Below are 14,160 nucleotides of genomic sequence, written 5' to 3'. Positions count from 1 at the left end.
GTTTCTCAACTCCATTGTTACACACAATGAATCTCTATCAACTTGAGTAAGTCTGCGCTCTTCTTCACTCCAGCAAGCTCGTAGTTTTGGTTTTGGAGGGAAGTGCTTCTTTCCTAGGTTATCTTGTTTTTATTATTCAACATATTCATTGTTCTTATATTCTTGTTAATCTCTATTTGTATTGATTTAATTCTTTTATCACAAATTATCCATCTAGCTGTTTGTGGAGGTGGAAACACTAAAATGGGGGTTTGACTGTGATAAACCTCTAATCATAGTAACCCTAACTTTTTGTCCTCAATTGTATGTATGCAGGTATAACGACGAAGATTGTGGAACATGTTAGAAGCTTCATCGTTGGACCTTTTATGTGCTTCTCTTTATTCTTCATATATTTTTTATCAATTTGTTTCAACTTGTTAAGTCTCTTGTTTAGTATTTTCATCACATTTAGAACAAAGCGTGATATACTTGTCATTTTGTACCTCATCCATGTAGGATGTTTGTGCATCACATTTTAATCCCTAACCCATGTGCATTTTGTATACGAAGTTTTCCACATGGTCTTGATAACATGTACTTTCAGTCTCTACGATTAAAATATTTTTACTTGTTAGCATATTGAAGTCACACACACTTTTATCTTCTAAGTGAGAAAACACAAAGGTCGTAGTAACCTAAAGGTTTTCTTGGAGTGGAGAGAAGGATATTGAGTCCTCATGGGATCTGACTGCCCTTCATGATGGTTCATTTTTTCTCCTCTACAGTTCACATGCCTAATGTATTCAATAAAAGGAGTTTACTTAACTATAAGCCCATCAATATATCTTGTTCAAGTGTGATGTGTAATTCATGTTGAAAAAACTATCTATTTCTTTATCAACCAAGGTCACTCATAATGTGTAAGGGCAAAGTATATGCAACATACACATTCAAAATTGGGGTATGAGGTGAGTCACTTCTAGAGGTTGACTACTTACCAATGCATTACAATCAAGAACACTCAAAAGGTTTTAATATAGGCTATACAAGGCTTCTAGGAAATTCATGAGATACCATGATGGTATATAAGATTTAATTCATGAAAATGAAAGTGAAAGACATGTCTATTTACTAGGGACTTTAGCTTGAATGACAAAATTTAACTTCTAAGAAGTGTATCTTTCGATTGACCCCACAATTTACACTCCATAAATTTACACAACTAATTGGACAAAAAGTATGATAATTACATGTCTTACATTTGACAATGAGTTTCATCAATTTTCACTGACATAAATGATTATAACTATGTTGATTAAATGGTTGTAAATCCAAGTAAATTTTCCTTATTATTTTGATTTTTCCCCTCATCAATAGGATTGAGATAAAGGTCAAAGAGAAAACTGAATAATTCCTGATTTGGAATCTCCTTTGGCACAATACCTTCTGGTTGGGATAATATTTGATCCACTATGTCTAAATAATATTCACATACATAGTTAATAAATGGTTCAGATCCAACCATTTCAAATAAAGTTTTTCCCTTGATTCTCGGAACTTGAATATGTTCAATAAGAGGTAACACTTCTATTACGGGCATTGGACAAGCTTCTACATATTTATTGATAAGCTCTCTTTTAGATGTATGATTTCCAACCAAACCTACTAATCTCAATGGATGTGTATGAGCTTTTTCCCTGATAGAAGCAATAATACGTTTAGCTGCAAATAATGCATCAAATTCATTATCTGCAATAATGACACAATAATTTTCATAGTTCAGTGAAGTAGCAAAACCTCCACAAACCACATCGCCCAACATATCAAATAATATTATATCATATTCGTAAAATGCATTTAATTCTTTTAACAATTTTGCAATCTCTCCTACTACATATCCCACATATCCAGCTCCTATAGGTGGTCCCCTAGCTTCCACACAATCTACCCCTCTATAACCTTTATGAATGACATCTTTGGACCAAATATCTTCATAATGATAATCTTTGGGCTGCAAAGTATCTATAATTATAGGTATCAAAAATATTGCCAGAGTAAAAGTGCTATCATGTTTGGGATCACATCCAATCTGTAACACTTTTTCACAACGTCTAGTTAAGGCAATTGAAATATTACAACTAGTGGTTGATTTACCAATTCTACCTTTTCCATAAACTGCTATTTCATCTTTTGATCTCCTTTTATTTCTTTTTCATCTTTCGAACTTATGATTTGTTTGATCTAATTTTGAGTTGAACTCCGCCTTATTTATATAATTGTAGCATGTTACATTGTTTGACAGTGTTTTTTTTTTAGCTCCCTCACATCTTAAACCTCATTCTCTCTTGAGTAAATGGAGGAAGCCAAGCCAAAAACCCTTCCTCCATTCCCAAATAAATGCAATTTTATTCATTAATTTGAAGCGGATGGAACTCCCCGCTAAGTAAGACTTAGTTCATTCTATTCAAATAATAGAATCAAAAAACCAATTGACTACATGGCATATAATAAGAGGAGACGATAGATTTGGGATTTGATTTTGTTACTACCTATAAATGAATGATTTTGTTATGTTATATGCGATGTCTTGTATGGCTATTTCATTGAATCAATTGAAAACCAAGGAAAAGGTTTTAGAAAGATCCCAATCTTCCCATCGATTTTGTTTGTTTGTTTTTTACTGGGCAAACAACGGGGATCGAACCCATGCGTGGTGGATTCACAATCAAGAAGAATGGTTCTAATTACTGAAAATGAACTAATAATGAAACTAATATATTATTAGTCAGTTATTAACTCTTCAATTCTGTTGGCAAGCTCTAACCTAACATCAAAGTGATGCATTGCAAGATAAATAGCCTCATATGAAACTCTCGAACAAGTTTGTTACATTTCTTTATTTGTTTATTGAAAATACTAGTTTGGGTATCCAATTTAAGATCTGAGCTGATACTTATTATTATGCATCCATTGCTTAATAGTTAAAGCACCCAACTCATAATTGGGAAGTTGTGGGTTCAATTCCTGTTGGATGCACAATAAACAGTTATTTTGCTCTACTTTTAGTTTTATGATGGAAAAAACAGTACCAAGCCTTTTTGGTTTTGGTACTGCTTTCTTTTTTGCTTTTCAAGGATTGAAAGACACTAAGAAGTCATCGGATTGAGTAATTAGCCATCTATAGAATTAGTTTCAACAACAGCTAGATCTAGAGGGAAGTTGTTAGCGTTACGCTCGAGCATCACTTCTATGCCAAGGTTAGCACGATTACTGATATCGGCCCAAGTGTTAATTACGCAACCTTGACTATCAACAATAGATTGGTTGAAATTGAATCCATTTAAGTTAAGTGTGTTTTATTTTCAAAATTATGCAAACATGCGAGAGAAAGGCATACACACTCCACTTCGAAATTAAACTACATTTCATTTTTTTTAGCCCAAATCAAAGTATTTAATAAATTTTAACTGGGACTGCAATAATTATTACAAAGTACAAAAGAAGAGAAAGCACATAGAAATAAAAATTATCAATAATCAAGTCTTCCATAAAATGTTATGCAAGACCATAATGTTAAGAATTTGTTTGCAAGTGTCCTGGACCAACATTTTGCATGAAAATGTGATTAACAATTGAAAAAAATAAATCTCCACATAGAATAGATTAGCAAAAGACAAAATATCCTACGAAATGAAAAAATCAATTCTAATAAAAAATAAATGTTAGAGAAATCAAAATTACATTATATAAGTATGTAGTACTAAAAACTAGCTTTAGAAAACTGCCTAATTTCGACTCTATTTGTGAAAGTTAAAGACTTCAAAGATCTGAAAACAATGATTACATAATAATAGATGGGGAAAAATGTGAAGTTGAAAAATATATGAATCCTATAAAAAAAAAATAACATTACTACAAAGAAGTGAAATTCTAGCCTATGTTGAAAAAATATTGGTTGAAACAATATCTCTATATGATCATTTTAGTATTGTTACTTCCTGCGAAGGAAGGATGCTATTGCATTCATTCAATCTTATCATTTAATTAGTTTAACCAATCAAGATAAAGAATTAATACTTTTGGACAAAAAAAATCTCTAATTAATATTTAAATTTTATTTTATATAATTAATTTATGTCATTTTTCTTTATTTCTATTGATTTGAACTACTTTAGGGTTTCAACTACTTTCGCAGAACATGAAATTCATTGTGAATTCGGTAAGGTAAATGTTAAAAAATTAAAAAAATGTTGTGTTATGTGTTATGGTTTAAACTATTTTCACACAACTTGAGTGTTACTCGAAAAGATTTCGCACAACTTGAGTAATACTCGTGTTATCTGTTAGGGTTTGAACTTACCGTTGTCACCAAACCCAAATCGCCGATCTCGACAACTCCTACCCAAACCTGCGCTACAACACCTCCTCCTTACACATGAAAAACATGTGTGTTAGCAAGTGATAACAATAATCGCATACAACTCGCCTTATTGTTGTGGCCGACTTTGTCCTCACCTTCGCAAATACCTCCACTGGATACGCAGGTCCCTCGCTCCGTAATTCAACGACTTCCTGATTCAATCAAGGACATTTAACCTGAACGATCGAGATGATCTTGGAATCCCTTGCGACACAGCGTTCGCGTCACACCTGCAACATGCGTACGAAAAAAATCCAAAAATTTCAAATGACTGTATTATTGACTCTTTCTACCGGTTGGACATTATAATTTTTCAGCATACGCGACGCAACGCCCGTAACCGCGAGAGCGGCGAGGTTTAAATTTTAGTTGCGTGCCTATAACCACGAGAAGGGGTACCCACGTGGAAGCTTTTCCGTCAAAACAAAAACAGCAACGTCATCCACGTCATGGGACCCCAAGTTTCATCCACGTCAACGATGGGTCTCGAGTACAGGGCTTATGAGATTCTGTTTGAACGGCTGCGATGTATTGTATTTCAAATGACCATGTTATTGACTCTTTCTACCGATTGGACATTATATTTTTTTAAATATAATTTTTCAGCATACATGACACAACGCCTGTAAGCGCGAGAGCGGCGAGGTTTAAATTTTAGCTGTGTACCTATAACCGTGAGAAGGGCCAACGAAAACGGCAACATCATCCACATCATGGGACCCCAAGTTCCGTCCATGTCAACGATGGGTCCCGAGTACTAGGCTTATGAGATTCTGTCCGGACGGTTGCGATGTACTATTGTATCATGCAGGGGCATAACGTTTTGGAGCCCGAATAGCCCCAATTTTGTGCACTAAGATCAACATTCTTCTCTAAGCCCACACAATATATTTTTTAAAAATTTAAAAATCCTTAATTTATTATTTTTCTTTTCTAGATACCTATTTGATATGTTTTGATCCAAAATTTATAAGCAGTATAGATAAATAGTCAAAAATTAAAAACATTAAGATATAAAAAGCATCATATATATCATAGATATGTTCACCTGACTCGGATGTGGGTTCTGGATTTCCATCCTAGGCAGCAAGCAAGAATATCACTCTCCCTTTATATGAGAGCCCTTGCCAATAGTTTGGATAGGACCCCATAAATGACCCCTATCCACTTTGTGTAGTTCACGCCTTGTCAATTCTTTCTATTCAACAAATGAACTACTTCCTATCACATCTGATATATCTCTTTTCCCCTTCTACTTTATAAAATTGAGTAGTTGAAATCACTAAATTTGAAGTTCTTTGTCAAATAAAGGTAGTAAAACATTTGAGCTGCCAGAGTCCTGCAATAGATGATTTTACTGTGCTCTTGTGGTCATTTGTTCATTATTGAATTGAATAGAAGACTTTCAACATCCACAGAGCCAAAATAAGGCCTATAAAACGATAGACCCTGTTATATTTGCATTGTGAAATACTGATCTGCAGTTTAGCTTGATAATGAGCCTCCCATTATGATAAAGCCAGAAGAACACACAAAGTCTAATGAGAGTAAATTAATATGTATAACTTTAAGTTACAAAAGAACTAGAAATCGTGGCCATTGTAATGTCAGGGCTAAACGTTACCCAGGTTGTATCTTCACCTAACTTAAATAAGTTTCTTCGTTGGACACGGAAAGTGCCCAAAACAGATATCTTGTGCAATCTTATTAATATCAGAAACACACACGGTCACACCATTAAAACTTTGAGTAAAATACAGTCACCATGCAAACAATATAGTTCTAAAAAGAAAAATTTTAACATCCACATAGCTAAAAATTAGCCTATATACCCACACAAGCACCTATCTCAGTTGACAATATGTAAACATGATAATAGTCGTGCCTTTGTTCAGTCTCCCATACCCTAATTTGAAATGTTGCTCCCATCTCCATATAAGCTTCTAGTTCTTCACGTCTACAAAAAATCCAGGTTCTTAGAATCGATTAAACTAACACCAAATTCATCTTGTATTCATTGCACTATTTAGGCAAACCTCACTGCTACAACGTGTTAATGCAAATTGAACTATAGTTACTGTTAAAATGACTCGTTAAAATTTCATCGCTAAACGTCCATTCAAGAATATGTTACTATTTGGTTATTCTTGACATTTCTATCTTCTAAATTGGGTACAAAAGATATAAATTTTAATTGTTTTGAAATAACTTATAGCACACCATTGTTTATTATACTCCAATCACCTTAATTTATTAGGGGTTATATTTTATTTTCTACACAAACCACATTTGAACATCTTTGTTTGAAATTTATATTTTGAAAGGAAACTTGAATGCCAAACTAACATATAAATTTAGTCTTCAAAAAAATTGTACATAAAATATCTTCGTCATTCACTCTAAACTTTAATTTCCACTGTAAAAATGTATTTGCCTAGGAGACAAAATATTGCTTTTCTATAATGGATTCGTCAAAATTCATATAAAATTTGAAAGAGGCCATTTCATTCGAACAATATTAGCTTTTGGATTTTCCTTGCTCCAGTCCCTACTGTTTCAAAACCACCTGCACAGGCAGAGTAAGGGAACCATTTTCCCATAACATCTATTATATTTTAACACAACATGACTGATTTGCTAAAAATAGTATTACAACAATTACGCTTTAAATGCTAACAGTTCCAGATATGTACACTTCCTTTCCATCCCTGTGGATCTGAGACTGGGAAAACATACAGAAACTTTACATCCACATCTTCTTACTTGAAACCTTCTTCATAAAGTTATAATCTGTCAATGGCAATCAAGGTCAGATACAAACATGGACATTCTGCAGTTATTCTTAACTGTTCTATCCCTGCCACTTCAAACAAAAAGAGCAACTAATTTTTGAAAAATAACAGTATATTTTATCAAGAGCAGAAACCTTAAAGCTAGAAATCGGCACTGGGAAGAAAATCATAAATTCTTGAAAGGAAGCAAACAAATTAATCACTTGAGCAAAAATACCAGTTGGCCGATAATAATAATAATATAATATATTTATGGGAGGTAGCAGGCAAGAATGCTTTACGGCCTTTTGTATTTGTCCAAAAAATTGCGAAATAGGAAACCTGAGACATTACAACTACCACTGATCAGCAATTCAGAAGAACTTGCTTACATACAAATGCATACCAAACAAACATTATGTTTATTTGCTACCCTGTACATGAATATACATATAGATCAAAGTTTATTGACATATCTAAAGTGCCTAACTTGAAATAGTACCATGCAACTCAAAAAAATGCACAAATGTTAAATGAGCCTATCACAAATGCAAAATATCATTGTAATTTGTTAGTTGTTACACAAAAGTTAAAAGGAAATGATTCAGAGTCCAGCTATCAAAGATCAACTGGAATAGAATCAGTTACTGATTAATTATCCTTCTGTCATACAAATTAGCCACACACAAGATTTCATTAAACAAATTCCAAATGCCAACCTCAGCCCCAATCAAACCCAATCCCTAGGATGCTTTCATGCAAATGAATCACCCTATCAAGGAGCTTCTGCAGTATGCACATCAGTAAATCCAGTTCTACACCGAGTTTGCAGATACCTGCATATGTGAAAATAGAATAACATGTGACTGGCCAGATGTAAAATAAATTGAGTGAATTAAGGATGGCAATATTTCCATTGAACTCACCCAAAAAGGTCGGAATTCTAGCTAGCCTTCCTTATCAGTCCTCAAATGGCTGGGAGAAACAGACATAAAAAGTCTTCGGTCTTCTCTACAGGAGATTTTTTTCCATGAGCTAGTGTCTCTGTCAACATACTCCAATAGAGAATCTTTCGATGAATCAGAAGGGGATCTTTGCCTGTGTTTATTTTTTTTCATCCTTTTATCAATGTTTTCATCTTCCTCTTTCAAACCGTGATTTTTATATTGTTTTGATGCATCAAATAACTCAGATCCTAATTCATTTCCCTTTCTCCGATGCTTCTTTTCTTTTGACTCATAGTTATCATCCAGTGCCTTCTTTTCCCTCTTTTGTAATTTGCTTTCTTCCAGTTCATAGTCTGCAATAAATGTCCTCTTTTCCTTTCTATGCAATTTCCATTTAGTAAAGTCATCATCATCATCCATTATTCTTTCCTTTGTGTGCTGTTTCTTCTCTTTAGTGTCCCCTTCACTGTCATAAACTGACTTCCTACCCTTCAGTATGTCATTGGATCTTGTGCACACTCTCATATTGTTAGTATAGTTGTCATTAACTGCCAATCTGGACTTCTTCCTCCCATCCATGTGTTTGTCATTGTCTTTGCTCATTCCTTCATCGGCTTTTGTTAGATTTTTCCTCCTACTATCTTGTTTGGTGAGGTCCTTACTTGACTTATCTTTCTTGACTTCTGAATCCTGGTGTACATCACTATCAGCAAGCTTTGCCAAGGACTTCTCAACCTTATTTTCTGGTTTTCCTGAATATGCCCCATGATGCTTTGAAATGTCTTCATTATCCTTAAAATCTCGCTTTGGCTCCTTGGACATGGATCTTGATCTCCTAGAGCGATAAGCAGATTTATGCTCTTCTTTAGGCAATTTAGGAGATCCCCTCTTTTCCTTATAATGCCTAGGTGGGTTGGACTGAGCCTGAGGTGATTTCCTGGTCCTACTTTGGCTCCTACTCCTCCTCCACACATTTCGAGTGTACCGATCTCGTGGTCTTCCCCTGTCCCGTCTGCCATGATACTTTTGGTAATTATCTCTACCATCTCTGTAATGACAGGTCTGATCCACACTACGACTTCTGTTACGATGGCGAGGTCTTAATGGTGATCTGGAATGACGGTCTCGCTGATAACGAATCATAGGAGAGCGAGATCTAGAATGCCGATCCCGCTGATACCTTATTGGTGATCTTGATCTAGACGGAGATTTTGCATGTGTTTTAGATGGAGAACTGCAAAAGGAAAAATTACCTTTGCAATTAAAGAATGGATGAATAAAAACGGAATAAGGATCAAATGTACTCAATGATAACTGCATACAAACCTTGATTTTTGATTTGGGGTCTTATCATCATTGCCATCTCCATCTATTTTCAAACACTTACTAATTTCAGCAGCCCTTGCAGAAGCCATCTCAGTAGCAGACTTCATTGATGCAGCCCGGCTGGCAGCCTGCTGGGAAGCCATTGACTGCTGCATAACCAATGCCTGCTGAAACTGCAACTGCTGCATTGCAACTGCTTGTTGCATCATCAGAGGCAAAGGTAGATGCTGAGAAGAATTTGCAGTCAGCTTCTTCAAAGGAAGAGATTTGGCCATTTCAACACCCAACGACCTGTTACTAACTTCCAGGTTGTTTAGTGCTAAAGCAGCTCTGGCTTCATCTGGTTTGGAGTATTCTATATATGCCAATTGTTTTGAATCGTCTATATCACAGTTAGTAACAGTTCCACAGCAACCGAAGAGTTCCTGTACTTGTTCTGATGTTAGAAGTTGACCAAGATTGCTGACTTCAACAGTTCTTGAAATAACGTCACTGTAATCTTGGTCTTTTTGTGCAGGATTGCCACCTGTATAATTAGAAAATAATGGTATCATGATGAAGATTGTGGGCAAAACAAGAAGCTATAGGATGAAAAAAAAAATCAGAACATGAAGATGGTGAAATTCCATGTTAAGCATTTGAAATATAATTAAATAAAAATATGATGTAACTTGAAGATATCATGAAGAAACTTTTGAAAAACTGGAATTGTTGAAGAAGCTGAAAATAATAAACGAGTACACATGAACAAATTAAAATTATTAAAACAATTCACATAGAGAGAATCAAACTCAGACCCTCATAATTTCAAATAAACATCTTACTATGAACTACGACAACAAATCTAGATCAAAGATATATTATGAGTTGCCCCAATACTTTTGTGTGTTAAAACTCAATGCCATGAATACATAAAGTTACAACTTCCACAAACTGAAAGCATCTGCAGCAAGTCACCACAGAGTGCCAGCTGACCCAAAAGAATTAAAAAAAACGTGTTTTACACGTATAAAATAACACTGGATTCTTTTACTATAGAAATGCTCTACATTAGTCACGTTTGCCAAAAACATGCATACCTTACACAATGTACAAAATCATTTAATTAAAAAAAACCATACTACAAAGGAAACAAAGGAAATGCTGGTGCAAACGTTTGTCAGCAAAAACGGATCTAGCATCAAAGTCACACTTGGAATTTGCTTGGTATCAAGCAGGATTTTTTTTATAATCGGATTATACACATTGAAAGTAAATGTCCCCAATTACTTTTTGCAAAACAACAATTTTTGCAACTTACCTGTGAACTGACTCAGATGCAAGCATATTCAAATGAAAAATAATGTCTTGGTCTGCAGAAATGCAATGGTAAAAACTTCAAAAATAAGATCTCGCATAACACTGCAGAGAAAAGTAAAATTCTGAGATAAGCATAACAGGGCAACACGTGGTACCATTATAAAGGTATGGATTCATGAACATAGCTTATGTGATATTTTATATTACAATCACAATGCTTCACATTAGATGTTGCCTTCAATGGGAATGGAAGAGATGGAACATGCTATAACTTCACCTGTTTAGCTTTTCATCAGTGTACTGACTTCAGAAGTTATAAACGTAGATATTTGATAACATTTCTGATTGGGGAAACCTTTCAAATTTGTCGCCATTGTGAATACACAGACCATTTCTGATCTCCTGTGAACGTTAAAAATGACTTCAATTACATTTCTAGCTAACTAGCTAAATACTAGAGATAAATCTTTCTACAAAATAAGCAGTGAATTGCAATGAGAATTCAAGCATGATCATAAGAGCACTCAAGATATATCATGACTAAAGAGAAAATTAATTATGGCAACGAGATCAAAAGGAGAGAGCTTCAAATTCATACATTGACATGGTTAAGAGGAATACACAGAAACAGAATGGAAGAACCCAAGAGGGTGAAAATACCAGCCAATTCCATTGCAGACTGAGCCTGAGCTTGAGCTTGGGCAGCATGAGCTTGAAGTGCTTGTGCAGCAACAATAGTCTGTGCAGCTGCCATGGCAGCTGCAGAAGGTGCCATAGGCATCTGGCTTAGGCCTCCCATGGTGCTTCCTGCAGCCAAAGCAGCAATCAATTGATTGTAGGGGGGGTGATTAAATTTGCAATCATTTCTCCCACACTGCCCATTAAGATAATCTCGACAAACTTCCCCAAATGATGCTCCCAAGCCAGGCAGGACAGCTCCACCAGACGCACCTGGAAGAATACCAGAAATCATCCCAAGCATGCCTGAGAATGATCCTGAGGTTGTCCCTGGATAATTAGGCATGCTTTGAATCGGATAAGAAGAATTCAATGTGTTTCCAGACACATTAAACGAACTACCATTTGCAAGGCTGCCTGAACTGAAGAAAACTGGGAAAGGGCTGCCCATAATTGGTCGACCATTACACTCAACATGTACCATATAATTGCCCCTTTTCCCAACAATATAAGTCGCTGCATATGTCCCATCCGCATTATCTTTAACCATTGCTTCGTGTTCATTGCCTACAACTCCGAGGCCAGGTTTAATTTTAACACGAATTTGGGCACCACCATAGGGCATTTTCCTTCCATCGGAATCCTTAGTAACAACAACAAATGATGCAGCAGTACACGCAGCTCCACCGCCAATCCCAGTTCCAGCAGCTACACATTTTGAAGGATCAATAGGTCCAACTGGTTTGCTGGCCATCCTATCAGACTCGTCAGGTTCACTATCAGTCAAATCATTTTCTTTGTTGCCAGATTTAAGAACGTCCTTGAATGTAGCATCAAAGGCAGCCCGGGCTGCTGCAGCTTTTTGTTCTTCATCCTTCACCCTGGCTTCCTCTGCCTGTTTCATCCAAATGGGCCGAACAACAATTGCTCCTCTCTCAGCCATAGTCTTATCCGAGAGTACAATCAGTCCAGTGGGAACCTTGCTGCACGCTCACTGATGAAATTAAAGGTCTGTATGCCCCTGCCCAAACCTTACTGTAAGTGGGTTACCTCTTTTGTCTTGAACTAAGTAGCTTTGGGCATACAGCGTAATTCCCAAAAGCTATACAAAACTATTAAATACGGTTCTTTGCACTGCTCCAGAACCCAAATCCCTATCCCCTATTGATGACTCGTGAAAAGATTGTCTTTATCTGATAAACAAACCCTGATAAATCCAAACAAACTGAATATTCTCAGACAATTTTTATAAAATAATACGTTACAAATATCCCAGATCCGTAAAATTACATACTCCAAAACTCATTAAAATAAGCGATTCCCTTGTGATGCCCCGAAACAGAAAATCCTTGAAGATTTGGGAGAAAAATTAGCTTACAAAACAATGAACCCATCACAAAATTACAAACCCTTTTTCTCATTGAATTACTTAACCATGTTAAGAAAACAAAATTTTGCACTCCGTGCGTTGAACATCAAAAGGCCTGGAAATCAACACTTCAAACAAAACCTTCATTCATGGTAAACAGGGGATTCATCGAAAAACAATTAACAAATTAAAAAAGTCAAAAAAAAAACAGATTTCCAATCACAATATTCTAAAGAAGAAAAAGTTCAACCCCATAAAGAGCAAAACCCATACCCTCTTTCAAACCACGTATTTATCCAGAAAAAGACAAGATTTTGTCGGGGAAAACACTGCAACTCCGCATTCAAACGTAAAATCAATGAGTAAGCGAAAAATATTTACGGAAAAATTGCATACCTTTTAATTTGAGGTGTTGAGATAATCCAGGTGAAAATCGTGTCCAAACACGCTGAGAATCGGAAGATAGAAAAGCCCAAAGGGGGCATAATTTTTTTGAAAAGATGGTACTGTTGTTGAGGTCTGGGCATCGAGCTTCAGGGCCGCCTCTCGCTTCCGCTTTTTCTGCCGTCAATTTTTTACAGGCGAATAAAATTAATTCTCAAATCATCAGAGGTCAGTTAATGAACGACCAAGTATGAGGCTTTGGACGGTTCCGATTGTGCCCACTGCAAAGGGATTTTGAAAGACTGACAAAGGCGACAGATGCTTGTGTCAATTGCAATTTGGACGTATGCTCATTTGCATCATTACTAGCAACCGTACGATTGTGTGCAATGGATACGCTGAAGAGGTTCCTAAGGTTAATTAGGATTAAAATATATATTTTGTTTTTATTATTATTATTTTTAGAATACATAAGTGTAGTATATAAATTGGTCTATTTTTTGCATACATCCATGTAGCATATGAGATCAACTAGTAGACCATTTAACAAATGATGTTGTTTGTGAAAAAAAGGTATCAATGGAGAAGTGATAGCTTCAAATGAACCATGCATCCACGGATACAAACACAATTGAAACAAAAATTTTGAATTAGGAAGATAATTAGGCGTCATTACCAATAGGTTTTTGTTATGTTTGCTAAAAGGAGAGAGAGATGGTGGAGGGCGGGGGCGAAGGGAAGAGATAAGGGATAGTTATAGAGAGGAAGATAGAGATGGAGATATGGAGAAAAAGGGAGCTAGAGATAAAAATAATAAAAATAAAAGATATGGAAGAGGATAAATAGAGATGGAAAAGATAATATATAAAGGAGTGAGATGGGTAAAATAAGATAGGTGGAGATAGAAAGGTAAAGATAGAGGTAGGAGGTGTTATATAAAGAGGGAGAAATATAGGGGTAGAGAGATATTGAGAGATAACAAGA

General features: G+C 35.6%; 2 protein-coding genes across 5 annotated transcripts; both read right to left on the bottom strand.

Annotated features, from left to right (window-relative positions):
* Positions 1-1,297: 1,297 nt before the first annotated feature.
* Positions 1,298-5,138, bottom strand: LOC131075845 (light-independent protochlorophyllide reductase iron-sulfur ATP-binding protein-like). The gene is made up of 2 exons (XM_059212503.1): positions 5,014-5,138; positions 1,298-2,189 (listed from the first exon to the last, which is right to left on the bottom strand). Exons 1-2 carry the CDS (start codon positions 5,136-5,138, stop codon positions 1,298-1,300), a joined length of 1,017 nt encoding a protein of 338 aa, XP_059068486.1.
* Positions 5,139-6,736: 1,598 nt separating this feature from the next.
* Positions 6,737-13,467, bottom strand: LOC131075864 (uncharacterized). 4 transcript variants are annotated; one of them, XM_059212011.1, is made up of 7 exons: positions 13,189-13,467; positions 11,406-12,630; positions 9,447-9,972; positions 8,100-9,354; positions 7,893-8,009; positions 7,412-7,515; positions 6,737-7,192 (listed from the first exon to the last, which is right to left on the bottom strand). In XM_059212011.1, the coding sequence occupies exons 2-4, from the start codon at positions 12,364-12,366 to the stop codon at positions 8,121-8,123; spliced, it is 2,721 nt and encodes a 906-aa protein (XP_059067994.1). In that variant the 5' UTR covers positions 12,367-12,630; positions 13,189-13,467; the 3' UTR covers positions 6,737-7,192; positions 7,412-7,515; positions 7,893-8,009; positions 8,100-8,120. The 4 variants fall into 4 exon arrangements, with proteins under 4 accessions (XP_059067994.1, XP_059067995.1, XP_059067993.1 ...); XM_059212012.1 differs by having other exon boundaries at positions 6,737-7,515; positions 11,406-11,552; positions 11,697-12,630; positions 13,189-13,466; XM_059212010.1 differs by having other exon boundaries at positions 6,737-7,515.
* Between the last annotated feature and the right edge of the window lie 693 nt (positions 13,468-14,160).

This window comes from Cryptomeria japonica, chromosome 10, assembly GCF_030272615.1.
Source record: "Cryptomeria japonica chromosome 10, Sugi_1.0, whole genome shotgun sequence".
Lineage (NCBI taxonomy): Eukaryota > Viridiplantae > Streptophyta > Pinopsida > Cupressales > Cupressaceae > Cryptomeria > Cryptomeria japonica.
The sequence above is the reverse complement of the archived record's forward strand: the minus strand, read 5'-3'. Positions and strand labels throughout refer to the sequence as shown.